The 25,901-nt window shown below is 37.7% G+C and overlaps 3 protein-coding genes across 18 annotated transcripts in view; 1 reads left to right on the top strand and 2 right to left on the bottom strand.

Annotated features, from left to right (window-relative positions):
- LOC144073199 (focal adhesion kinase 1-like) overlaps positions 1-7,593 on the bottom strand; it is a 36,144-nt gene extending 28,551 nt beyond the window's left edge. For 11 of the 14 annotated variants that reach the window (XM_077598845.1, XM_077598856.1, XM_077598847.1 and 8 more), the window contains exon 1: positions 2,349-3,469. In XM_077598845.1, the coding sequence (XP_077454971.1) occupies positions 2,349-2,421 (73 nt within the window). In that variant the 5' untranslated portion in view covers positions 2,422-3,469. Of the gene's footprint in view, positions 1-2,348; positions 3,470-5,173; positions 5,201-5,639; positions 5,766-7,127 lie in introns of those variants that run through there. The other 3 variants (XM_077598851.1, XM_077598846.1, XM_077598852.1) reach the window with 3 other exon arrangements.
- On the top strand, positions 6,957-25,181 carry ncoa7a (nuclear receptor coactivator 7a). 3 transcript variants are annotated; one of them, XM_077598868.1, is made up of 7 exons: positions 6,957-7,443; positions 22,129-22,288; positions 22,952-23,101; positions 23,226-23,378; positions 23,471-23,566; positions 23,660-23,733; positions 24,305-25,181. In XM_077598868.1, the coding sequence occupies exons 1-7, from the start codon at positions 7,373-7,375 to the stop codon at positions 24,441-24,443; spliced, it is 843 nt and encodes a 280-aa protein (XP_077454994.1). In that variant the 5' UTR covers positions 6,957-7,372; the 3' UTR covers positions 24,444-25,181. The 3 variants fall into 3 exon arrangements, with proteins under 3 accessions (XP_077454994.1, XP_077454995.1, XP_077454996.1); XM_077598869.1 differs by lacking the exon at positions 6,957-7,443 and adding an exon at positions 21,148-21,272; XM_077598870.1 differs by lacking the exons at positions 6,957-7,443; positions 22,129-22,288 and adding an exon at positions 22,375-22,700.
- LOC144073275 (zymogen granule membrane protein 16-like) lies at positions 9,310-10,897 on the bottom strand. The gene is made up of 6 exons (XM_077598978.1): positions 10,815-10,897; positions 10,594-10,669; positions 10,354-10,480; positions 10,098-10,203; positions 9,866-9,958; positions 9,310-9,787 (listed from the first exon to the last, which is right to left on the bottom strand). The coding sequence occupies exons 2-6, from the start codon at positions 10,643-10,645 to the stop codon at positions 9,656-9,658; spliced, it is 510 nt and encodes a 169-aa protein (XP_077455104.1). The 5' UTR covers positions 10,646-10,669; positions 10,815-10,897; the 3' UTR covers positions 9,310-9,655.
- Positions 25,182-25,901: the final 720 nt, after the last annotated feature.

Here is a 25,901-nt window from a genome sequence, read left to right as displayed (position 1 = left end):
AGACAGAGTTGGTGTGTTTCATGAGTAAAGGGAGCGCTGTGTTTTTTTTTTTAAGCATTTCCTTTGCTGACACCCGCGCGACAGGTAAGGTGGCACTTCAAACAGTGCTTTGACAGCTCGATGGGCTCGAAGGACATAATAGAAAGGTCGAGCACATTCTGGTGCTCAAAGACCTCCCCAAACATCTTTCTCTGTAACTAAAGTAGAAAAAATACTGTTGGGCTTCACTATAAAGCACATTTTGTAATTCTCTGAAAGGAAGATTCAAGGATTAGCCACTTCCACAAACTATATTTTATTGTGTGTATTTTTTTAAATTTCTTTTCATTGTAAATTTAACGTTTGCATATAGTAAATATGTTCGTCACTGGAGGGCCACAACAATACACTGAATTCTCAGCATCCTTCGGCAACAGAAGTACAATCAAATCCGATATTTCAATCTTGTAAACTCTATCCACACTATATCTACATATTCTCTGCTAGTCATGCATCCATATACACTCAAGAAAAGAAAGTTATGTGTGAGTCAATTCACTGAAGCACAAAAAATCCCAGGATTTGTAAAGCCATTAAATCTTTCCCTCAACATCAACAGCAATTGACTTCACAGGTTCATGAACCTTTACATGTCAGTCCATTGCAAACAGGTGCAAAACTTCCGGCCTTTGTTTAAACATGCAATCAACTCTCTCTTTTCAGATTGTATTAGTATCTTCACTTTTTTCTTGGTATAATGGACACGAATATTCAAAGAAGTAAAGGCACCACTGTAGTTGAAATTTACAGTGTATCAAACCAGTTAAATGCTCTGCTGCTTTTAAAGTAGACTATACATACTTGATCATTACTTGTAGTACATCTTATTAAAATCCTATTGAAGTTGCCATATTTAGTTAGTCAGTGTAGTGCATATCGTTACATCATAAAGGGGAACAGGGGTAAGTAGCTATCAAAAGAGGTATTGTTGTTTTAATTTTGTGCAAATCCATAGAGTAGTCAACTCATTAGTTAAATATTTACCTGCATAATAGGATTGTCTAAGGTATTTATCAGCTTCATGGCCTTTTGTTCAGAGCACCAAAACATCCAAAACAGTTGTGAACAAACCGAAAATGAAGCTTTGAACAATTTTTGTCACCTGCATGTAACTGAGACCTTGTTCCTTTCTAATCAGAGCAGAAGGCTTGCAAAACCAGCTGTATAACAAGGATCTCGGGCAAAGAAACCAAATGCAGACAGAAGGGGGGCAGTCCGGTGTCAGTGCAACTGCCCCATTTTCTCTGTAGGGGTTCCACTGACTGACAGTAAGCCCGGTAAACCTCCAAGGGCTAAAGAGTTGAGGTTTGGCCTATAACTGCAGCAGCAAGGCGGTTTCTCTTATCTAGTAATTTCTATCTGGGTTACTAGCACAATCCTGGGGGAGCCTCTTCTTGGCCTTGATGTATTTTATAAACCATCAATGTTATTTCCAAGCAGTTGGTCGTTCCTCCGTTTCCTCTTGAGCTTTCTCTCTCAATCCTGCATCCTGTCCTCTCCCTTTTAACTGTGACCCCCAATGCCCTGAGAAATCATCCCTTGCCACCCACACTTTTTAGTTCCTTCCTTTATATCTAAATTTAATCCTCCAGTTGTAATAGACCACCTTGCTTCCTCCTTCCTCCGGCTCATATTTCTCTTCTTTCCTCTTAGCTACTCAGTTCTCCCTGCTAAGGATGTCTCCATCCATAAACGATAAAAATTCAAATTAAACATAACTCTAAGACTGAATATAAACTACTGGTACAATAACTATTTGTATAGCCAATGTCTATGTAATTTGTCCATGTGCCAGCCTAAATAAATAAATCCAAGATACCAAACACACTGGATAACAACTCAATTCCCTCCCTAGTCAATCTTAGTTTTTAACCAATAATAGCTGCGATAAAGGTGCCTGGGAAATTTGGCCCCCAGCTGCACAAAGCGACTAAACAGAAAATGCTTATGTTATCATCAGAGTCTGAAAGGTTTACTTTCAAAATCGGAAAGAACCAACTGTTGTGCTGCACAAATAAAAATAATCATATAAATCATGTGATACAATTTAAAAGGTAAGTGTCTCCAGTTGGGATTTTATGGAATGGCGGTGACCAAAACAAAATGTTAATCAAATTTGTTTAGCACTCATAACAGGTATCAGTGTTTCACATAAGCCCAACTCCTTGGAAAGCAAAAAAACTTCTGGCTCCAACTAATTCGAATAAATATATACAGCATGATAGTGAGATGCATTTTGAACAATTTAATATAATAGATGATTTTATTTTATGTGAACCATAGGTCGGCGGATAAACTTCAGTACATACTTGGTAAACCATGCTGTGCATAGATGCACACCCCTTTGCTCCAGCAGAGTGGGATGCAGCCATTGCTATCCATTTTTGGTTAGGAAGCGTTGTTCCAATCCTGGCCACAACACCAAAATGATATTGCAAGGCAGCAATATCAGCATAAAGTCTTAAGCAGAGTGGTGCTCTCAGCACTTGACAACTACTAAATGAGTCATGTTTTTAAAAGATTTATGCATGAAAAAATGCAGCCAAGAAAAATAAAAGTAGGAATCCAAAGATCATTGTGTTTCCCTCATCCTTGAGAAAATAAGCACTTCTGAGATGCAACAGGATTTTTGACAAAACTGTCAAATGTGTGGTGTGTCATACTGGTGAAGCAGGTAAATCAGCTTTGGATCCAGTAGTAACAATCAAATGGTCAGGCGCGAGACATGTTTCATGTAGTGAAACATATTTTGGTACATCAGCAGGTGCGACACATTATTATCGTCAACCTGGAAAACTCCATCCTGATATTAAACGATCCTTGTATAAAAAAACAACAACATTAACAAAGCTGAAACAGATTTCCTTCATGAGGTCTTAAGTCTCCCACATTTCAGACTCTGATCTTCATGTAGCTGCCACTTATCCATATAATCAATCCTTTATGTGAATTCCAATGAGTTCAGGTTCCAAGCAGTCATAAATAAATAGAATCCAGGATCAAGGCATCCATGTTAGAATACACTGAGTCTTCTTCAGGGTCCATAACAGGTAGCTGGTTTTGTGCTGCCTTTTCGATGCGTTATCGCAAGCAGACAGTTGGGGAATAGAGAAAAGAGAACTGCCATTGGAAAAAAAATGAAAGTAGAGCAAATAAAAAGCTGAGTACAATGAGGTAAAAGTGGTACGCTGTGGCTGACTTCAGGATGAGCAGGACAGAAAACGGACACCGAACATCAACTTGATCGAGAGCGGACGGATAAGGTGAAGCAAAACTAAGGTGATAGCAACCAATCCAGAATAAAAGAGTATCCAAGAAAATGTACAAGGAGTGTATTGAAGGGAAATGATTCGGGAAGTCCGTTTCCAAGTCAAGCGCTGTTCTGTAGCAGCTGAAATCCCAACATCGCCTCACAGGCTGCTGCAGCTGATCAAGAACGCAGAATGTATGCAGTGCAGTGCTTCAGCTGTGAGGGCAGAACAGTGTGCGTGCGTGGGTGTGCGTGTTTAAGCCTGAGAAAATGGGTTTATGTATGCAAAAGCGACAGTGTGTGACTGCAGATAAACGTAGGTGAAGGTAAGAGGTGATTTTAGGGGAGCCGGAACAGGCCTGAATATTATCACTGAAAACCTTAAAACATACAGTTTTGTACATAAAGTTCATTCTGACCATTTTTAGGTTTACACTGTCTTTTCTGGTTGAATCGGGTTGGGTTTCATTCATCTGACAATGATGTAGGTATATTTTAGGCATGCATATGCATTCATACCTCAGAGCCCGATTAATTAGATTAACTAATTGAGGAATTAAAAAAAACAAGCTGTTCTACTCAGCCATTATTCGTGGATGGATCAAAATGACTTTTGGTAGGAATTTTCTAGGCATGTATACGAATTGATCCTTGGAGCCTGAGTTTAAAAGAAATGGTCTCAGGGATGATTAATTCATTGCAGATTTATTGTTGTAGGTTATTGTTGCCTGGAAGAAGTTAGTCAGTAGATGGATGGCATGCACACTTTGTGTGTGATTACAAACAGACTGGGCATAGCCTTCACCATGTAGAAGCACATTAGTGGTTGTTTGTCATTTTATATGCCATTGTTTGGATGCAATTCAATTTGGTCTCTTAAACAATTGAACCAGTTTATGGTTCTGTTCTCTTGTACATCAGTTGTTTTACTTCTAAGATGTCATTAGCATTTCATGGCTACCTTACCACATTAAAAAAACATCATCCAGATAACAATGTTTGTTGTGATTTTGAAGCGCCCACATTTTTTTAAAATAAATATGCAGCAATGTACTTTAATAACTGGTAACATAAATTGTGACCAAATAGTTTCTAAGAAAATTTCTAAACCAACACTGAAAAAATGACACAGGGTTTTTTTGGCCAGGTAACGGAGATACTTTAAATGTTTTACATCACAAACAAGATTATTATTATTTAATTTTCAAGAGTTTTTGAACACACAGTAAAGACATGCCCACAAAGAATTCCTTCACTGAAATAAATGGCATAATGACCTGCCTTATCCCTCTGACACATTTGAGTTTGAACTGGTTTGCTGCCACCTTCTCCTCCTTCCTTTCCCCTGCTCAGCGAGGGCCACTTGGCAGTGATCGGAGTGAAGCTGTTTCTTTAAAGATTCAGTATCACCTGAACAGGACAATTTTCTAAAGTGTCGAGTGAAGAGGAGTTTATGTGATGGATTCTGCATCAACAAGTCCTAAGGAAGGACGTAGTTAACTAAGGTCTCTATCCATAGTGCTAGTAGCTATTATGTCACCACTTTGTTTGGGTCTACGTACATGGAGATATTTCAGGAAAAGTTAAATGTGTAATATATACACAGTGGCAGTGTGTGAGTCAAAGACACTGATTTGATTTATTATTGAAGGTGTAGCAAGGCTTGTTTGCAGCACATTCGGTTTATCTCTAAGTAAAAATATCACTACCTGTTTTGTTTTGCTGTTTCTCTTCATATTAGTTTATAAATAAAATGTCATTTAAAATCATTACACTTTTTGTGTATGTATTAGTGTGTATCTTCTCTGGGGGGGTAAAGGGGTGTCATTTACAATTTCTGGACACATAAATAATATGACGAACAGAGCACAAGTTTGGACTCACCAGCATAGTGGGATATTCCAGAAATATCTGAAACACAAAAGGATTAAAGAAAAATGACTATTTGGAATGTGCAATCCAATTGGATGCCTGAGTATCACTGATTTATATAATACTGCATTCATATTTTACAAGACATAAAGCAGTAACGTAACAAGGCTCTACACTATCTTTTCCAAAGGTCCTACGACACTGAGAAATCTCAAGGCAATTATTCCTTTGTCAAAAAACGAACAAACTTTATCCAAGAAAAAAGCGTAGGTTGACATATCTGAAGCGTGTGTGTCCTTGTTTGCGCTGCACACACTAGCTGTGTGCAAGTTTTCCACATGCAACTGCTTGCATGGTGGTAAGTATCACAAATTCCTTTCCAGCCCTTAGCCAGTCAGAGTTTTTCAACCCACCTTCAACTGAGCACCCACACACCAGCCAAAACTGGCTTTACCACGCCATATTTCCACCTACTTACCTCTATTGGAGCAGCCTAGAAAATCCCAAAAGTGCATGTTGATAGCCTTTAGGCAGAAGATTACACCTCTGCTCAAAGATTGTATGTATTCCCCTTCTCCTCCCCTCTCCACTTCCTAGTTGTGCTGCATGTCGTCATATAAGAGAAGGAAAATACCCGCCCCTGATTGTTTCCAATTCATACACCTTTGAGAGTCATAACAGATCCCTCCCTTGAATCAATTAGTTTCTCTTCCCATTATGTACCAGTGCTACCCCCTTGCTTCCAATTTCATCCAGTAGCGCCTGTCTCTCATCTTTATTTCCCCCTGTCAGAAGGTGGACAGGTGTGACCATCGATCCAACATTGTCAGTGTTGCTTCCTTCATCCTTGCCTCGTTGGATTAGTGGCAGAAATGTGAGAAGTGACGTGTTCGGACACATGCAGAAAGCTTAAAGCCTATAGAGGCGTCTTCATTGTATTAAAATAATGCAGTCATTGTTACGTATATTACAAATGAATGCAAAAGGCTAACCATGTGCAAGCAAGCCTTTTTACAGAGAAACTGATACACAAAAAAGTACACTGCAAATAGTGTCAGTGAAGGTGTGAATCCTAGCACTAACAAGACAAGTAGTCTGACCACTGGAATGAATTAACGTTTAAAAGGGTAGCAAGTGCAATTTCATGATGATTCATCCCCCAAGAGTAAAAGCAGACGTGTCCCAGAATAGTGATAAGTGAGTCCAACAAACAATAAAGCCTCGCTTGTATATGTAGACAAATATGTGATCATAATGAATACATGGTCATAATTATTATCCAAACTGGGGAGCTTCATATGGTATCTACTGACTTATAGATAGTGTAGACACTGTATATAGAGGTGTAACAGGGGCACTAAAAGCACATTGACCAATTACATCATAGGCTAGTCAGCTCCTGTTAAATACATGAAACAGTCTGAATTGGCAATTTGCTGCAATGTGGGTTTATATATTAGTATCAGAGCATCATTATTGATGAGAGTAATAGTATCCGATGTGTTTGACCTGTCATGGACTCAAAACACTTAAGGTGGTTAACTGAGATCCTCCTCCTTTTGTTTCCTATAAATGCAAGGTTGTAAAAATACATAGATCGCAATGTGGCAGCTGATGAAGAAACCCAACACATATTTTCAAAATTTGGAATTTATGACATGATTCATCCTCTGTGTTCACCTTTGCACCCAAGTTACCAGAGAAGCCCAGAGGGGTGGATTCGGCCAATGCACCACTCTCTCCTGTCTGCAAGGAATACAAATGACTGCACCGTGTCAAATATGACCACGGTATGTGGCTACGAGGTGCATATTATCCCCACAAATATTCCATTCGAGATGCCATTAATTAAAGCCCCGTGCAGCATCCAGCCCATTGTCTGACTGTTAGCCCTTTAATGCTAAGTTAGCTCAGCTAACGTGAGCTATTCCCACCCGCTCCGCTCCCAAGGCAGATCAATACTCACCCGCTTAAGACTCCCGGTGGCCAGGCCGCTCCTACTTCCAGTCACCGGTCACCCTTTCCAGTTAGTAAAATATACTTTTGCATCAATAGTCCAAGGTGGTATTAAATGTGACTTTTGGAGGCTGAGTGTGTCCGTCGCTCTTGGAGATCTTGCTGTCTTGAGTCCACAACAGCGACGTGCCCGGCTGTTGGTGTCACTGACGCCAGCCGCGAGGAACCGTGAGGTGCCGAACGGTCTTTTCCATCATGGCTGCAGCTGTCATGAGGATTGGGGGCCCCCGAGTTGGGCACACACTGCCAGGAGCCCCGAAACTCACGTAAGACATCGGTACCCCGAGTACTACGCGAAACATGGATTCATTAATTCACCTAAAATGAACAGCCCCACATAACCACAATTCTGTCAAGGAAACAAGGAGATAAAACAATGTATTTCAGATTAATTGCTTCAACACTAATATAATGGTAATGTCCACACAGACTAGTTAGGATGCTAAAACTACAAGCTGTGGTGAAATTACATCACTTTACTCATGCAGTAGTATCCATTCGTTAAGACCTCGGAATCAGGGGTGGGCAATTATTTAACGAAAGGCTGCAGTGAGTGAGTGAGTCCTGGTCTTTGTTCCAAAGAGTTTAACTAATGAGGTTTCTGCTGAAATCAAGTGATTATACTTGCAAGACACTAGATGGGTGAAAATGTGTCGTATTGTTCGGTAGGACTCAAAACCTGCACCCACTGTTTCTGGACTTAATTGCCCACCCCGACTCTAAACCATGTATCCTCATCATGATATTATATTATATATCCTGCCCATTCTTAGCTGTGATAGCACCCCCGTGACCCTCATGTGAATAAGATCAGCAGAAGATGAATGAATGCTTTTATTGATTCATTCATTTTCCAAACCCCTTATCCTCACAAGGGTCACGGCGGGTGCTGGAGTCTAGCCAAGTCCTCGCCACTTTATAGTTACTGTTGTCACGGCCTTGCTGTCTTGTCGCCCTCCCTGAGTGATTCCCGTTTTTCTTTATACTTTCAACATTTTGGTAGTGTTTTCCCCTGGGGCCCATTGGTGGGTGCTTGTGTACGGTTGCATGGGTTGTATGTGGGTGTGGGTGTTTGTAGAGGTGTGTTTTGTATTAATTAATTTGTTTTTACGTTACATATACCGAAAGTAGTTTCATCTCATCTCATTTTCTTAACTGCTTTATCCTCGTTAGGGTGGCGGGGGGTGCTGGAGCCTATCCCAGCTGACACCGGGCCAGAAGCTGGGGACACCCTGAATCGGTAGCCAGCCAATTGCGGGGCACAAGTAGACGGATAAGCATGCACTCACACCCATACCTAGGGGAAATTTAGGATGTCAAGTCAGCCTACCATGCATGTTTTTGGAATGTGGGAGGAAACCAAAGTGCCCGGAAGAAACCTACGCCGGCCGGGAGAGAACACACAAACTCCACACAGGTGGACCGACCTGGTTTCGAACCCAGGAGCCCAGAGCTGTGAGACCAACGCACTAACCACTAATTTGCCGGGCCGCTTATTGAAAGTAGTCTGTATTAAAATTTGAAGGGGCCACTCCTCTTTCTTGGAAGCTGAAGAACTAAAAATCTCCCCATGATCTACAATATTACACTCAATTCAACTGTGATGCAATTTTGTCCCTGGCTAAAACATGACCTCAGAGGGCCTCTACTGGCAAAGGTAGGAATAAGATCCTACGGTCATATCTAGAGGATAAATAAACCATTAGAAATTGCGAGACTGACAAATAGATTTTTTTTTAAATAAATGAGTTTTTAAAAATTCACATTACTCAATATACCAATGTATTCTGTTTAGTGTTAAATATTTACTGCCCTAGGGTGTGGTCGTTGATACTGGAACTGTTATCAGGATTGCTCTCTTGTATTCTTTATTTTCTTTTTTATACTCATTTCTCATTCCATCATCCAGTCTATTTCAGCATAAGATGCCACCCCATGCTAAACCAAAAAAGAAGAGCACTTATGTTGTTTCGTTCCTTTCCTTCCTTCTTCGAGGACTCTGACTGAGAGGGGTTGATGCTCATTGTTGTCAAACCTGTACAGCTACATACATTGCCTATGTTTGCTATTGATGATCTTAAAATAACTTTAATCAGTATTGGTGATCTTAAAATAACTTCAATCACTATTGATAAGCTTAAAATCACTTTAATCACTTGCAGAAAACATATTATTGTTTTTATATAAATAGTGTTGATAATCACTTTTTTAAAATAGAAATCTTGTTCGTGCCACAACTATAGTGCCACAATCCCAGTTAGTACAATCACATGCAGATGTCTTCAGTTATGTAATGGTTATAAAAAATATCATGTTATAAGTAATTCACACTTGCACTGGTTTCCTGGTCTAAACACCCTTCTAGTCCGAAAAATACGGTGAGCAGTAAACATATGCTATGATTATGAATATTTAAAAACTTTTAAAAGCATGATTATGTCTAAAGCCTGACTAATAGGTACATATTTCCCTAAAGAGTTAGTAGTAAGTTTCATTCCCATTAAAGATTGCCCAGTGGGCTCCCAGTGACGTAATCCCAATCCCATTGGAGCGGCCACTGAGGAGTCGGAGTTCAGCATCTGGGTGCACTGGATAAAAGTTAAAAGAGGTCTGAAAAAAAAAAATGCATAAAATTGATTATACTGGGTTGTTTTGATGATCTTAATGGGGTATTTTGAAAATGCTTACCTGTATTGGCTGGCCAGCAATCAACAAGCGTCCTTTGTTTGTCACAATTATAAGTTGATAGATGTAGTTGGAGACAAAGAATTTTCCAGACACCTGAAATATGACCGCCATATATCAGCATTTTAAACGCATGGACTCTGAACAGTAATGTAGAAGTAGTACAATTTTAAGTTTTAACCAGGACTTCACTATCAAGTTAATACTTGGAAATGTTTCAATGTGAATTTCAGACCTGAACAATTGTTTCACCATCGTGCAGGTGCATTTCCAATGGTTCTCGATTGGTAAGTGTTCGGCCAACTACATTGCTCCACACATAATTGTAACGCAGCTGAATTCTGCAATAAAACATAAATGCATCAATAATAAAAACATGTTAAAATTATAACATTTGAGCACAAGTGGAGATATTATTGTATAGTTTGTGATCAGTAAGATTTTTTTCCATCAACTGAAAAACTAAAACAATTAAAGGGATGGAGACTCACCCAATAATGTAAGCACTGTTTAACTCCCAGATCCGAATTGCTGTAATTCGGCCTACTCCTTCTGTCACAAATTGGGTCCCAGTACCACCTCCGACAGTGGGGGAGAAGGAGTAGTGGTCCTGGAAAGCTACATAGTGGCAGAATTTACATATTAAACTACTTGCTGCTTCTGATCTTAATTTCAAGAACACAAACAAATGTGCATGTCTCAACATTTGCAAGTAGAAAAGTGGTTCTTACGTTCTGCCAGGCACGTTGCACAGAGACTTGTAAGGAACAGGTACAAAAACATATTGGTGGTCTCAGTGGGTCAGCACTGAAAGAGTCATTATACATCACCTTTAGTGAAATAAAGTATACACAATTCCACAAAAAAATAGTAGCTTGAGACTTTGTGATAATATTTAAATCTCTGTATTTGGAATGTAAATATGGGTGAGAAAACAGGGATTCAATCCTACCTTTTTCTTGCATAAAAAGCGTATAATCTCAACTTGTGTGATTCATATCACCTAACAAACGTCTTTATAAAGCTGTAGGTCCCTCCCTCTTCTCAAAAACATGCAGGTAGGCAGGCAGGCAGCAAAGAGCCTACTGTATATGTTTTCAGTATATTTCATCTTGGTGTCCTCTGAAAGTTTTTGTTGTAAAAGTTTGTTTTCCTTCTTAACATATAATAAAACTAAATTTCAGCCACATTATCCAATCAACAACTATAGTGCAATGGAAATACGTGTTTATGGTTGTTGAAAGTTAAGTTTCATCAAATTAAATTGCCCTCAATGTATGATCTTCTAAATCATAAGTTGTCTATTAAATTAATGGGTTCTTTTCCCACTTTTTGACTATATGAATATGAGAAAGGATGATTTGGAAAAGAGTTAAGAGTTCAGCCTTTTGCCTAAGATCAACTACGAGAGGCTCCAGCTCGCTTCAACCCTGAACAGATATGAGTGATAAAATATATTTTATAAATTATTAAACAAATAAAAGATACAGTTTAAATGAATGGCTAAAATCTTAAGTGTCAAACATTTTAGTAATTCAGATACGTAGTATTTCTCAGAAAGATCGTATGAATAATTATTCTCACATCCTGGAAACTTGTGACGTCATAGAAAACTGATAACAGGTTAGCAAATTTAACTCTGGCTATTGTTGTACCTGGTTATACTGGAATAACCATCTTGGCATGTGTTGATGATTCCACACACCCAATTAGAATTCCTGAACTCCAGCAAACTTCCTGCTAATGTACAGCAGGCTAAAAGTTTTTACATGGGTGAGGCTATAGTAATGAAACAAAGAAATCAACATGAACAATGCAGTAATACTAGCTGTACCATGTTATTTATTGAAGTAAGAAAAAGTCATCTCCACTTTAGAATATAATTGTATGATTATAATCATTATGTATTAGTCTTTCTAACAAGTATGCATCAAATGAACCTAAATACTAAACATGTGCATAGATCATATTGCAAGGAATTTAAAGAATTCATTATCTACAATCTAAAATATCATTAAAAGAATCACAGAATTTGGTTTGGAGAATTATCTACTGTACTTAATTGGGAGAGTCAAATCTACTCTGAATGTCTTTGTAGCTGCCATCGAAATCATCTCTGGTATACTTGTAAGGGGGGACAAATATTTTAAGTTCTGTTATGTTCGCGGTACCCTAAGGGAATGAGATTAATTGCACACTGAGCTAAAAGGCACTGTACATTACTGGACGTGGAAGCTTTAAACAGTGAAACCTCGTCTTTCTTCCCTTGGAGTAAACGTGGCCAATGAGGTATATTTTGTTGTTTAATCTTTTTTAATTTGTTTGTCATTATTGTTTGACATATTATTTGAATATGTTTAGAAGTTAATTTAAGTGGCGGCCCGGAGGAGTGAGCGCGTCGGCCTCACAGCTCTGGGGTCCTGGGTTCAAATCCAGGGTCTGCATGTTCTCCCCGGGCCTGCGTGGGTTTCCTCCGGGTACTCCGGTTTCCTTCCACATTCCAAAAACATGCATGGTAGGCTGATTGGACCGTCTAAATTGCCCCTAGGTATGGGTGTGAGTGTGAATGGTTGTCCGTCTCCTTGTGCCCTGCAATCGGCTGGCCACCAATTTAGGGTGTCCCCCGCCTCTGGCCCGGAGTCAGCTGGGATAGGCTCCAGCACCCCCTGTGACCCTAATGTGGATAAAGCGGTTCAGAAAATGAGATGAGATGAGTTAATTTAAATCTTTATTTTGTCTAGTTCTGATGGCATTGTTGAAGGATCATTATTCTGGCAAGTTGATGACCTGTTGCCCAAATAAATGGTTGTTTACATCCATGAACAACATCGAGCCTTGAATATCAACTCCAAAAGGTGATGTACTCTTTCATTTTACAAAGTTATTTTCCTGTATTGTGAATTGACAAGAGGAATCTGAACAATGTTGGCATGTTCGTGCCAAAGTTGTGTAGCACTGATGCAATTATAACATCTTCATGCGAATACATACGTCAGTTGGAAAAAATTCTCTTTGTGGCTGCTTCTCAAAGCACTACCAAATGAAATATTATTTGCCACTCTTATAAATGTTGATGAGAAAAGTACTGTACTTCTCCCTCCTGTCAGTTGTAAACGCTGCTTTTCCAGTTGTTCTTCTCGCTTGGTTTTGACATTCTTTAAGGATACAGTGCAGTATTTTTGTTGCTCACTGTCTGATATTTCAACTGAGAAACAATTCCAAATGAACGAAAATTCAGAGCTTTCAATATGCACCTATACATTAAATGTGTTAATTTTACTGAACATCATGTAACTGTAGCAACACTAATTTATATCTTACAAATATGGGCTTGCATCCCTACTAGAGGAATATACATGGATACAACATACACAAAAGTGTGGTGAAAACTTGCTGTTCTACCAGGTATTTTGTTTCAATCCACTGTCTTTATTTATTTTATACATTTTTTTATGTAGAATGTGTTTACTAAATAGATTTCATGTTAGCATTAGATTGAGAGAGACACTCTTTGTTTCCATTCCTTATCCAAATGGCATTAATATATGTATATAATATATTAATATTATTAGGTCTAATTGACTTTATGCTCTTCAAGTTATATTCAACATGTACATCTATTATTACCTGAACATGTATTATTACCCAAGAAAAAACATTCTAGAGAAGATACCAACACCACACATACTTTTCATTGGTCTAATTTAAACATCTAACCTTGGGCAAAGGCAATCTATACCTTGGACCTCGCCCCTCATTTGTTACATGTATAGAAACCTTTTAGACTGAACATTTCCACTGTCACGTAATGGGGACTAAAGACCTGTTTGCCATCAAGGAAATCAGGCAAGGGAATAGTATACTACCAGTTATTCAATAATACAGTTCAACCTGTATTTTTTTTCCATCCACAGGACAAGTTAGAGTAGTTTTTATGCACTTGACTTCCTGCATATTGTATTCATAATGCTAATTCTGTCCATATATATTTTGGTTTAGCATACTTGTCAACCTTTGCCGATAACTGCCCTTATAAATGATTATGATTCCCCTTACAAACCCCCAAAAAAACTTACAAACACCGTACGACTCGTACGGTGTTTGTAAGTTTTTTGGGGGGTTTGTAAGGGGAATCATAATCATTTATAAGGGCAGTTATCGGCAGAGGTTGACAGGTATGGTTTAGTGTTGTTGACTCAATTTGAAAACACACTACTGTAAAGACAATATATAAATGTTATTCACAGCCCGACTCTAGAGGTCAGTGTTTTGCCATTTTAAACCAGCAGAAAATGTAACTGCCTTTTCTGTACCATTTTCTTTCCAACAAGACAATTACATTAAATACTAAAATCCTAACACTTTAGTGCAGGTTGTATCAATTCTCTTAAAAGAATAATTCATCGTAGAAATCATTCATTTGTTTTCCGAGCCATTAATCCACACAAGGGTCGAGGGGGAGCTGGATCCTATCACTCCTATCAGTGAATAACCTAAACTGATCTCCAGCATATCGCAGGGCACGTGGAGAGACTAAGCCAGGAAATACACAGTGAGCATTGGTTTGCTACGTTGCGTCTGCGTCACGACTATGAAAACGTCTTAAACCAAAGTCCACCGGTTGTGAATTTTTGTGGCCATGAGACAGAAAAAATCAAAGTGCTCACACAAGACTTCAGGCGCAATCTTGCGATAATGTTAAATCACAGAAATATGAAGGTGGCACGTCCCACCTTGATGACCATTTGTGAATAAATGATGTATTTAAGTGGAACCTTAGTTTTCCGTTGTTTTATCACAAAACAAATAATTTGATTTCAATTGTCGTATGAGGATGTCGTTTTTCTGGAAAGGAGCCTAGAGTGGATGTTGTAGTTGGACTGAATAACGCAATGTTGGATCAAATTCTATATGCGAGATAAAATAGAGTAAAAGGTTGAGAAAGATGACCGCATTTGGCATTAGTAGGAATTATTTCAAACACCTTTGGGATGAATACGCAGTGAAGCTGAGGGTGACAAAGGCTAACAATTCAGTATGAGGTTGTTTATTGGCACATCAACAGCGCACATTTCTGTAAATGTTTAGCAGTTTAACATGTACCTAACATTTATCAGTGTGGAAAGACAGAATAAAATCTGAAAGTATACCAGTCTGTTTCAGCGTGGTAGAATCATATGCAAAAGGCAAATAGGCCTCCCAAACACTAAAACACCAACGCAAGGAGCTCACCCTTTGAGAAATACAAGAGTTTGGCTAAATACCTAGTTTTTTTAATCTCCTTTAAGAAAATAGAATGGGTAAAGAGACATATTGCATAACAGATTAATTCTTCAAAAAATAGGCAAAAAAATCAAGGCGTTTATTCAAACATTTTCACTTAACTAGAAGGATTTCAGCTGCATATATGAAAATAATAATAGTCCTTTGGTTGCACTGCTACTGTAATGATATAGTTGCACTATAAATGTTCTATTCATCGTAAAAGCCAATATAGTTTTATGGATATTTATACAAAGGTTTCAAAGTTTCTTTCTGTTAACATATACGGTAATCTAAAGGTCAAAGCGTAACCTACTTTTACTCTTTATTACCTTGCATTTTTGTGTAGCAGAACAAAAAGACACATTCTTTATTCAAATATGGGAAACTAAGTATTACTTGTAACTTAGTAGTCTTGTACTTGTATAATGGCAATAAAGGAATTCAATTCTTCTAATTACACTTGGTAAATTGTTTTACCACAAATATTTTCTCTGCAGCAGATTGTGATAGAACGGAAAGGACAATACTACATGCCTTCCAACTTAAAAATTTTCTTTGTGTTACTGAATACGACAGTGTTGTATGAGGTTAAATTGGTCACTGACACAAAAGTTTCATAAGATTTTCATTACATAACATTCATTAAAGTCCAGTGCCACCACAAAGTGAAAGGTAAGCACTTTATTTCAGAGAGTGCACCTTGTGGTTCAAAAGATAGTAAAGCATACCGTCGATTATAGAGTTTTTAGTGAGAAGACTTTTCACAGTCCCATCCTGTTTTGTACCCCCCAAATTCCTGTTGCATAACGCTGCAGAGCGTGCCAAGTAGGACAGCCTTCCTGGCCGACTTCAGCGTTACCGCAGATCGTAGCACTTTTTCTCTCTCATTCTTTGGCTACAGCACTCTGTAATTTTAAACCAGGCGACTTGCATTCTCTGTACATGCAAGAATACACTTTTTGAGTTTTTGGTCAAAATCAATACCCTCCCATCAGCCTTTCTGTGGTTAGTTTTCTTCAACCTTTAAACTGAGACATGCGGTCGACAAAACGTGGTGTACAAGACTTTTAACTGGCTGTTCCTACGTGAATGCAGTAGCCACATTGATATTTCCATTGTTTATAGACTGTTATGCTTATTTACTTCAAAAATCTATTTTATGCCGAGACAATATTTTTTAAAAAGTGCTCACATCTTTGAGCAATGGGGAGGGGACTTTGGTATCATTACACATTCATGCACTGTGTAAGTGTGTCACTACATTTGGCCTGGTGTCTACAGTTAAGTGAGTGAAATGTATCTAGAGAGGGGCACGTGTTGTATTCTTGTTTTTGTCATTTTTTTAGGTCAGTGTTGCCTGTGTACGTGCGGGTTAGGGAGCTGAGAGAACACAATGAGCCTATAAAAACTGCTCCGAAACCCGCTGCCAAGAACAAAAATTGGTTACAGTAGGCCTGTTTTTCCCAAAGATCATAATAGTCATTATTTTTGCAGCCGTTGTTTTTTGAACACATTCATTCTATGGATTACTCATTAAAATGAAATTCATCCCATGCGAGTTTTATTACAGTATGCTTGAGTAGTACAAACAAAAAGAGATGTCAAGGTATTCATCCCTTCATGTATTTAGGCCAAGGGTGGCCAAGTCCAGTCCTTGAGAGCACCACTCCAGTCTGTTTTATATATCTCACTCCTCTACCACACCTGAATCAAATGATCTACTCATAGGCAAGCTGTCCACAAGCTTCTTACCAATCACGATTATTTGATTATGGATTATGGATCCTATCACTCCTATCAGTGATCAGTATCATTTAAAAAATACATAATATACATTATCAAAAGATGCAAGAAAAAGTGTCTGAACCCTTTTGGAATTATATAGATTCTAGAAATATATGTACAGATATTTAATAGAATTTAAACACAAAGAAAATAGTGTGGTGATCTGTTACCCAAAAAAATTCAAGATAGTATTTATACACTAGACAACATTAAATGTTCTAGTGCAGGGGGAAGATTTGATGCAAAGATCCAATGATGTTTTGTCCAGGGCACAAGATTTTAATTAGCCTTGGGCATATGTGTCAAAGTTGCGGCCCGGGGGCCAAATCTGGCCCGCCGCACATCATTTAGTGTGCCCCGGGAAAGTAAATCATGAGTGCCGACTTTCTGTTTTAGGATCAAATTAAAATGAAGAGTATAGATGTATATTCAATTTCCTGATTTTCCCCCTTTAAATCATTAATTGTAATTTTTAATCCATTTTTTGTTTTTAGTTCAAAAATAATTTTGTAAAATCTAAAAATATATTTAAAAAAGCTAAAATAAACATTGTTTTAGATCTATAAAAAACTGAATATTCAGGGATTTTAATCCAGTTCTTTTAATCCATTTATAAAAAAAATATCTAAATATTATATCTAAAATGGTCCGGCCCACGTGAAATCAAGTTGACGTTAAAGCGGCCCGCGAACCAACCCGAGTCTGACACCCTTGAGCTAGGGCAACTAACAAGACAATAGTATCTGGGTTTAAATACTCTGCTGAGGAGTGATGTAGGAAGCTCCGCCCACCACCACACACCTGGGCTCTTAATGCAAACACAACCAAGCCATCAGCAGAATGTAACAATTGGTCACCTTAACTGAGTTTGTACTTAATTATACAGCAGCACAATCTATCACAGAGATATGCTAAAATAGTAGTGAATTCCTTGAATATAGATTTGAATGAAGAACCTTGTGTGGCATAACACCAGTTTAAAAAGAAAAAGCATTAATTACAGCAGTAATTTTGTAGGCTGCTTCTTCGTCCTCATTTTTTGGCCAAAGTACCGATTCTCACCTTTTACTATCAGAGCAGCAGGAGTGCTGCCTTCGTAGGTCTAGCGTTACTGACATCACACATTGATTCAGCTCTTCAACCACCGTAATGTCAGATAGAAAATGGACTATATTAGACATGAGTTGCAACAATCAAATCCAGTTGATAGCAGTGGACCATCGACCAGTTTTTATCAACTGTGAGGTAGAGAGTGACGCAGAGTTTAGCGATATTCTTGAGGTGATGAAGGCAAATCGTGGAGACTTGTTTGCCCTCAAAGGTCAGTTGCAGGTCAAATCAAAATACATACAGGGTTTGTTTGTGACTGATGTCTGGAGAAAGAATTGCAGGGTATAAAGGAAAACTGAATCATGTAGGTACCAACTAGCATTGACTTATTTTAGTTATTTTTCCCTTCCTTTTTCATTTGCTGAGTTAAATAATTTTGGGTGATACAGTAGCTGCATTCAAATGATAGAAACACTTAGTATAAATTCACTTGAAAGATGGTTGCTCAAAGTATTTAGTTATGCCAGTCGCAAATTTATCACAGCCTGATTATGGAGAACATTTTTGTTTAAACCCCAAAAAATGATACAGTTTATGAACTCAGTCATGGATGTAATAACTGTGAGGTCAATTGCTGCATATATGTATGCTCGGACATAGAGACTAAATGACTTAAATAAAGGTGTAAAGACCCTAAAAAAGGTGGCACACTCTTTTTGTAGTTACTGTACCTGTTTAACCCTAGAATGGTAACCCTCTACTTTTCACGCTTCTGAAATAGAGGGTTACCGTTCTAGGGTTAAGGGAAAAAAATGGGTCCTAAGCAAGACGGTGCAATGAAGGGTACCCTTCATTGCACCGTCTTGCTTAGGACCCATTTTTTCCCTTAATCTGTCAGTTTGTATTGTTTTTTTTCCTCCATCTTTCTCTTACATTAATCAAAAAGCCTTTGTTCTCAACCTCCTGTTTGTACAATTGAAAACTGAGCAATTTGGCATATTGACATCTTTTGTGTTCTTTCACGCAAAAACCATGCAGGCCTGAAATGACTATTTAAACAATATCTTACAAGTTACTCAATACACCCGCAACTGAGATGGCACCCTTTCATTTGGTGGGCCCTATAGGTGTGAAAATACAGTAATTCTGAATATCCATGCATGGAACAATGGGTTTTTAATGAGGTCATGAGTAATGAAGGAAGATCTGAGATACTCGCATTTCATTGTCTTAAACAGTACTGGCATTTAGAAATGTCTGCTACTTCTTTTGCAACTTACAAGAAATGTTAGATTTTATCTAGACTTTCCTCCACTTTTATGATAAAAAAAATACAATTCTGTTTTTTCAATTTATTAAACAAGATTATATATGCTGGTATGCATATGATTTGTTCAGTGATTCCGGTTTAAATATGAAATGGAAGAAATGAGCTGAAAAAATGAATGCACAGATTTAGATTACACCAAAATAATATGTACGCACATACCATAAAGTAGGGAAAACCATGATCATGAACACAGAGAATGCAGTACTTTTGATTTTGTACAGTTATGTATGAGTAATTTGTGCATAATTGAGCGCATGCACATGCAAGTTGTTTCAGATATTTAGTTAGTGAGTTATTGAATCTCAATGGGGTATTAACATGCAGTCACATTAAAGGCTAAAGAGGAAAAGATTGAGTATTAGTTATTTACAGAATTTACGGTGAAAATAAATCAAATGTAAACAGTGTCAGTTGAAAACTACCCATTTAGCTACAGTTAACAGTCAATTGTTGGGAAAGGGGATTGTTTGAACTTTCGTACACTAGTATTTACTTAAACAGTCGATAGAACGTGAACAAATACCCATATCTCTCATAGTCCTATCCCCTTTTTGTCCCTCCACCCCCAAAATCTTGAACGTTACATAAGGTTTAAAAAAAAAAAAGAATTTCTGAGCCTTGGTTTACTGGAGCCCATAGCTACTACCCCCTCTTCTTCTCCAGCTATATATCATTTGCAACAGGCACATTTTTTTCCCAAGGTTGCTCCGCCTTAAAGTACAGAAAGTAGGCCAGAAGAGAGAGGCTGAAAAGGGAAAAAAAATCCCCTATGAGAAACAGATGCGTTCACTCTTTTTATAGATAAGAATAAATGAAGTAGTATATTTCATATGTTCTCTAACCCAGCGCATTCATTTATGATTAACTTTTGACACTGTATATTTGATTGATTAATTGTATTTTGCTAGGGAAAAACAGGCATTTAGTATTTGGAATGATCTTTTTGAGTAGGTTTGCTTACTCTGAGGCCACCGAATGAATTTAATAAAAGTATTTGAGAACATGGATCCGTCTGTAAGAAGAAACTAAAAAGAGGAAGATAAAAAAAAGACAAGTTGACAAATGCTCAGTCAATCAGTATTCAGTCAAAAAGTATTGCCTCATTTTGCAATGACTTGATTGAAACACAATGTGTAGTTTTGGGAGGATGCTGGAAAGGGCCTGATTTTAAGATCCACTTGGAACAAAAAATATGCAAGCTCCCAAGTAGAAGACAGATTTAAAGAAAAAAAAATGGGAGTGAGTGTAGGAGACATGAGAGTTTTTTTCTACTGCAGTTCCATTCTGAAAGGTTTGCTTGTAGCTTCTTCATCTTTGTGTGTTACACTAAGTATATGCATGTTACAAAGTGTTAAATGCATACCTGTCATCCTCTGCCGATAACTGCCCTTATAAATGATTATTGATTCCCCTTACAAACCCCAAAAAAACCTTACAAACACCGTACGACTCGTACGGTGTTTGTAAGGTTTTTTGGGGGTTTGTAAGGGGAATCAATAATCATTTATAAGGGCAGTTATCGGCAGAGGTTGACAGGTATGTAAAATGCATGAAAGAAATCCGCATTGACACCGTTTTTTTATGCCCACAACACTCCTGCTTCGGAACGTCACGCTCTTTCTGAGCCACAAACTTGACACATTAACTCAGTGAACTCCATATTAAGGACAGACACTGGGAGCATGTCGAGTTAATCACTGACATATGTTTCCAGCCCCCATTGTGAAATACTAGAGCAAAAACGCAAACTGGCCAAGTACAGCTCGCTTTCCGAGGGAAAGGGAGGGTTTTTGGTCAGAGGGGCCTAACTCAGCACCGGTCCAGCAGTATAAAACAGAAGCTCCCACCCAGGCACATTGTGGTCATGCTGCTCCAGCATTGAGCCTCCAAACACCATCTCTTTCTTTCTTCTCCTTTTTCCACATCACCACCATCTCTACTTTGCTGATCAACCATGGGAGTAGCCTACAGTGTTGGAGAGTAAGTGAAAAGACACTGGAGACATATTTGATGGATTAGGAATATATCTGGGAGATGTTTTTTTATTTTTTATTTTTTTACTGGAGAGTAGTTTGCAGATTCTTCTGGTAAAATGATGGTTGCATGCATGGGTTTAAAACAGAGCCATTTTTTTCGATTGCATAAGTGGTGGAGAACTGCAGTGTTGCCAAGTTTATTCAATAGGTTATGATTAATACTTAAGGCATTTTGCTGTTACCTCTTTGTTTAGCTACTGCATGTTTCAACAGATATGTCAGTTGAGGGCGCATTCTTTGTTGCTTGCACACATTTCAACTGTGATAACTGTAGTGTAATCATTTTTAACACACTTGTGATAAAAGATCTCATTCGAACTGTACATTATTGAAGTGCTGTTTTTGATGATATGGATGACCAATGCAAATTAATTTTAAGAAGAATTCATGGCGTTGTGAACAAATTCTCCCAATGGCCACAACATTAGGCACCCCTTCACAAGCTTATAGAATCAATGCAACAGCTGGATCCAAAGTTTGAACTTTTTAAAGATAATAATGCTTTCTATATAGATCTATCAATTATAAATGGTGGATTATTTTTATGGTTTTAGTTTGCAATGGTGTAGAGACATTATGGATGATATTTCATATCCATTATCTTAATAAGCTGCACTACATGAGATGTGATATACTGTATCTATACCTTATCATGCTTCAGTAGCATAACAATAATGTGTACTTGATATGGACGGAAAATGTATGACCCAACTACTTTGAATTTTTCTATTTATAGAAACATTCTGTCCGAGCTTTTTTTAAAGAAGTTATAAAACACATTGTACTTTTGTTCTCTATAGGGTTGACCACCTCTATACCTTCTTTGTACAATGGTCACCGGGTTTGTGCACAAACAGCAACAATAAGAAGAACAGCAACTTTCCGAATCGATGTCATATAGCAAAAATGAATAAGGGGGCATCAAGTAAGCAGATAACACATCCTGCAGCAACAAATTGGGTAAGGCTTTGTAAGCACTCATATTGTAATTGACTTGTTTGGCCACCAAGAGTTAAGGCACCATGGGGGCTTGGCATAAATTCCGTCAGTTGCAACTCCCACTCACTCTTAATATGGTCATCATTTATCTGACTTCTTCCCGTCATACAGAAATTGCACACCCCCTTCCCTGATTTTCGCAGAAAATGAAACCATATAGTGTGGTCGTGCTAAGCATGATGTTAGCCTCATCGTTTCATTTCACCGATTGTTCTGAAAAGGGAAAGTTATAAAGAGGGAAGTAGTGGATGGATGATAGTTGAACAAGAGTGGAGTGTTAAAGAAGGATATTTGACTAGGAGCTATGAAGTCGTTACATGACAATTTCAAAGTGTTATATTTTGCCAGTGATGTTACGGAGCCCTTTGTTCAGGTACAGAACTCAATTATGATTTGTATTATCTAAACTTGTCTACTTGGGTTAAAGAGGAAGGTGAGATGATTTACAGATTTCTTATGATTGATATTCCCATGCATACGTCTTATATGGTATTATTTGAATTTTACTTAGGATGTGGGTAGTGTATAAGGTAGACTGAGGACAATAAAAAAATTTAAAAAATGACAATATAATTTCATTAAAACCCTTGACTTTAAATGACTTTCTTCCTTTTAATGTTCCAGATTCTCACTGGAAAAGACCCCAAGCGCCGTTTAAGTCTATGTAGTTTCGACTCTGAAACAGAAGAACCTGAGTACAGGGGGAACGTTAAGGATGTTCTCCCTGTTTTAAGTGACTATAGTGAGATCCTCGATCACAGGCATCTGATAAGTGTAAGTATTATAGCTTTCACAGATATATCCAACGAAACCAAAAGGCAATTGTCACCACTTTCTGATAACTATTGATAACTGCAAGCATTGGGTGAAATAATTGACACCGTTTCTTCTCTCATAGCTTGCGTCTCACATGCCAGAAAGAACACAAGGTTATCAATGGCAACTGGTCTACAGCACTGCTGTCCACGGGAGCAGCTTAAAGACACTCTACAGAAATATGGCAGGTCTCGACAGTCCTGTGCTGTTGGTGGTTAAAGACATGCATAAAAAGGTTTGTAATGAAGCAGTGCACTTCAAATGTGATTAAATCACAGCATCTACTCTAAGCACTTCACAACTTGCTATCTGTCTATTGATCTTCAGGTTTTTGGAGCCTTTTCATCTGATCCGTTTAGAGTGAGCAAATACTGTTATGGCACAGGAGAGACTTTTCTATTCACCTTCAACCCTGATTTTCAGGTATAAACTCCATGAATAATTTTACCACACCCGGATGCAAATAATATACAAGTGCAAATATCTCATATATGTGTCAATTTTTCATGTATTCAGGCTTATAAGTGGACTGGAGAGAACTCTTACTTTGTAAGTGGAAACTTGGAGTCTCTTCATCTTGGAGGTGGCGGGTAGGTTGGAGTTACATGATAATTGATGTGCAATGTTATTTTATTTATTGGATTGGATTGGATAACTTTATTCATCCCGTATTCGGGAAATTTCGTTGTCACAATAGCAAGAGGGTGAGGATGCAGAAATAGGAAATGCATTTTAGACATAAATAGATAGGTAATAAGTAAGTTAATAAATAAATACATGAATAAATATATAAATAAATAAGCGTGTCGCTGAAGTATATATATATATATATATATATATATATATATATATATATATACACACACACACCATATTTTCACGACTATAAGGCGCACCACATTATAAGGCGCACCCTCAATGAATGACACATTTAAAAAAAAATCCATATATAAAGCACACTGGATCATAAGGTGCCCTGTCTATTTTGGAGAAATTTTAAGACTTTTAAGTGCGCCTTATAGTCGTGAAAATACGGTACATACACACATACACATTTATGTGAGAAGAATCACAATGAATGAAACAATACTGAATGACATTTTTACCTAGCTTCTGTGACATTTAACATTTTAATTGCACAATGTTTATTTGCTTTTACAGGGGAGAGTTTGGGCTATGGATTGATGCAGATCTGTACCGAGGGTCTAGTTTTTCATGCCCCACCTTTCATAACGCTCCACTCTCTACGCAGAAGGACTTCCTTATACAAGAGCTTGAGGTCTGGACTGTACGAAACTGAACAAGAACATCTGAGAAAGAAAATAGGAAACATTTAAAGGATGTGGGTGCTTTCCGATACAGCTGCGTGTGGTTATAAATGTTTGTGGGTAGCATCAAATATGCAGATTTGGTACACTGCCTCTCAGGCTGGTGTGATATTTTTTTTGTTATATCAAAAGATGAGGGGTTAAATAAAATCCTGTGATCCGTCCGGGGCACTGTTGCCCAAAACCTATGCCTGCCATCAGAAGCCTACACTGAGCATTAAAAGCCTTCCATGCCCTCCTGTTATTTTGGAGAGTGTTAACAATCAAAGTTTCTAAACCTACTGGATAAGATTCTTTGTGAAAACAATGCACCTTTAGGTTGAAAAAAAAAGTACTGTATGTATGTGTGTAAATTGTTCAAACTTTGTCTATACTAGACGGATTTGGATTCACTGATTCATACATTTATATCAGCCTTCTAAGGGACATGACAACGACTATAATGATGATGTGAATCAGAGTGGTTTTTTTTTCTCCACACTGAGTACATTAAAGTATCAGCAACAATTTATATTTGAGATTAGTTGCTGGTATAGGCCTTTAAGGTCAAATAATATCAAAGTTCTCAATTTCCCAAATACCGTATATTTTATTTGTTATATGTGCCATTTGAAACAGAAATGTGCTGTACTATTGACAGTTCAGTTGATTTTTGTTTTAACTGTGACTTCTTTTGTTGGTAAAATGTTGATAAATCTTTGTTTAATTATTGTCTTAGTCTTTTCTTATTCCGGCATTTGAGTAAATAGTCCGAAAGGGAGACAAATTTTCATTTCATTTCCTGGTGGTGCTGGCACTGCCAGTTTTTGTTTGGAACTACTATAATGTCTTTACTGCTGAATAAAATAGTACATTATTTGGAACTTTTTTAAAATATATATATACTTAATTGAACTGCTACTGCCATGTAACACATGCACCACAGGTAATAGAAATCCCAGAATGCATCACCGTGATCACGGTGGTGGTTTAAATAATTATTTTTATAAGGTAAGGTAATGTTTTGTTTTGTTTTTTAGATATAATTTTGTAGCATTTTATCAAATTTGACAAGCCCTTAAGAGAATGTTGCCCGCCAATGCTGTTCACTATCTTTACAAGAACATTTCTTGCCTGGCGTGCCAAATTACTTAAGCATGCAATTAAGTTGCGTGATATATTTAAACAACTTTTGTCATTGTGCATTGTGTGTCAATAACCACCTCCTAATCATTGCTGGAAAATCTTTGGATATGTATAAAAGTTATAAAAGCTATGAAACAAAAAAAAGCTATTTATTAATACGATGACTTTTGTAACATCAACCTAAATTGTCTCACCAGGGGAAGCACAGGATAATGAAAGATAATAATATTCGTATTATGCCACATCAACAAGCTGTTTTTAATGGACAAAAATATCCTTTTACATGCTGTTTTTTAATAGTTGAG

Source organism: Stigmatopora argus, chromosome 4 (genome assembly GCF_051989625.1).
Source record: "Stigmatopora argus isolate UIUO_Sarg chromosome 4, RoL_Sarg_1.0, whole genome shotgun sequence".
In the NCBI taxonomy this organism is placed as follows: domain Eukaryota; kingdom Metazoa; phylum Chordata; class Actinopteri; order Syngnathiformes; family Syngnathidae; genus Stigmatopora; species Stigmatopora argus.
This window is presented reverse-complemented; position numbering and strand designations above follow the sequence as displayed.

Excerpts from the sequence above, each read along its gene's own strand:
- ncoa7a (XM_077598868.1), top strand. The coding sequence starts at position 7,373 with ATGGCTGCAGCTGTCATGAGGATTGGGGGCCCCCGAGTTGGGCACACA. Across the intron at positions 23,379-23,470 it reads TTAAAGACATGCATAAAAAG|GTTTTTGGAGCCTTTTCATC; the intron begins GTTTGTAATGAA and ends ATTGATCTTCAG. Across the intron at positions 23,567-23,659 it reads CCTTCAACCCTGATTTTCAG|GCTTATAAGTGGACTGGAGA; the intron begins GTATAAACTCCA and ends TCATGTATTCAG.
- LOC144073275 (XM_077598978.1), bottom strand. The coding sequence starts at position 10,645 with ATGTTTTTGTACCTGTTCCTTACAAGTCTCTGTGCAACGTGCCTGGCA. Across the intron at positions 9,959-10,097 it reads ATGGTGAAACAATTGTTCAG|GTGTCTGGAAAATTCTTTGT; the intron begins GTCTGAAATTCA and ends GTCATATTTCAG. Across the intron at positions 9,788-9,865 it reads TTGCTGGCCAGCCAATACAG|ACCTCTTTTAACTTTTATCC; the intron begins GTAAGCATTTTC and ends TTTTTTTTTCAG.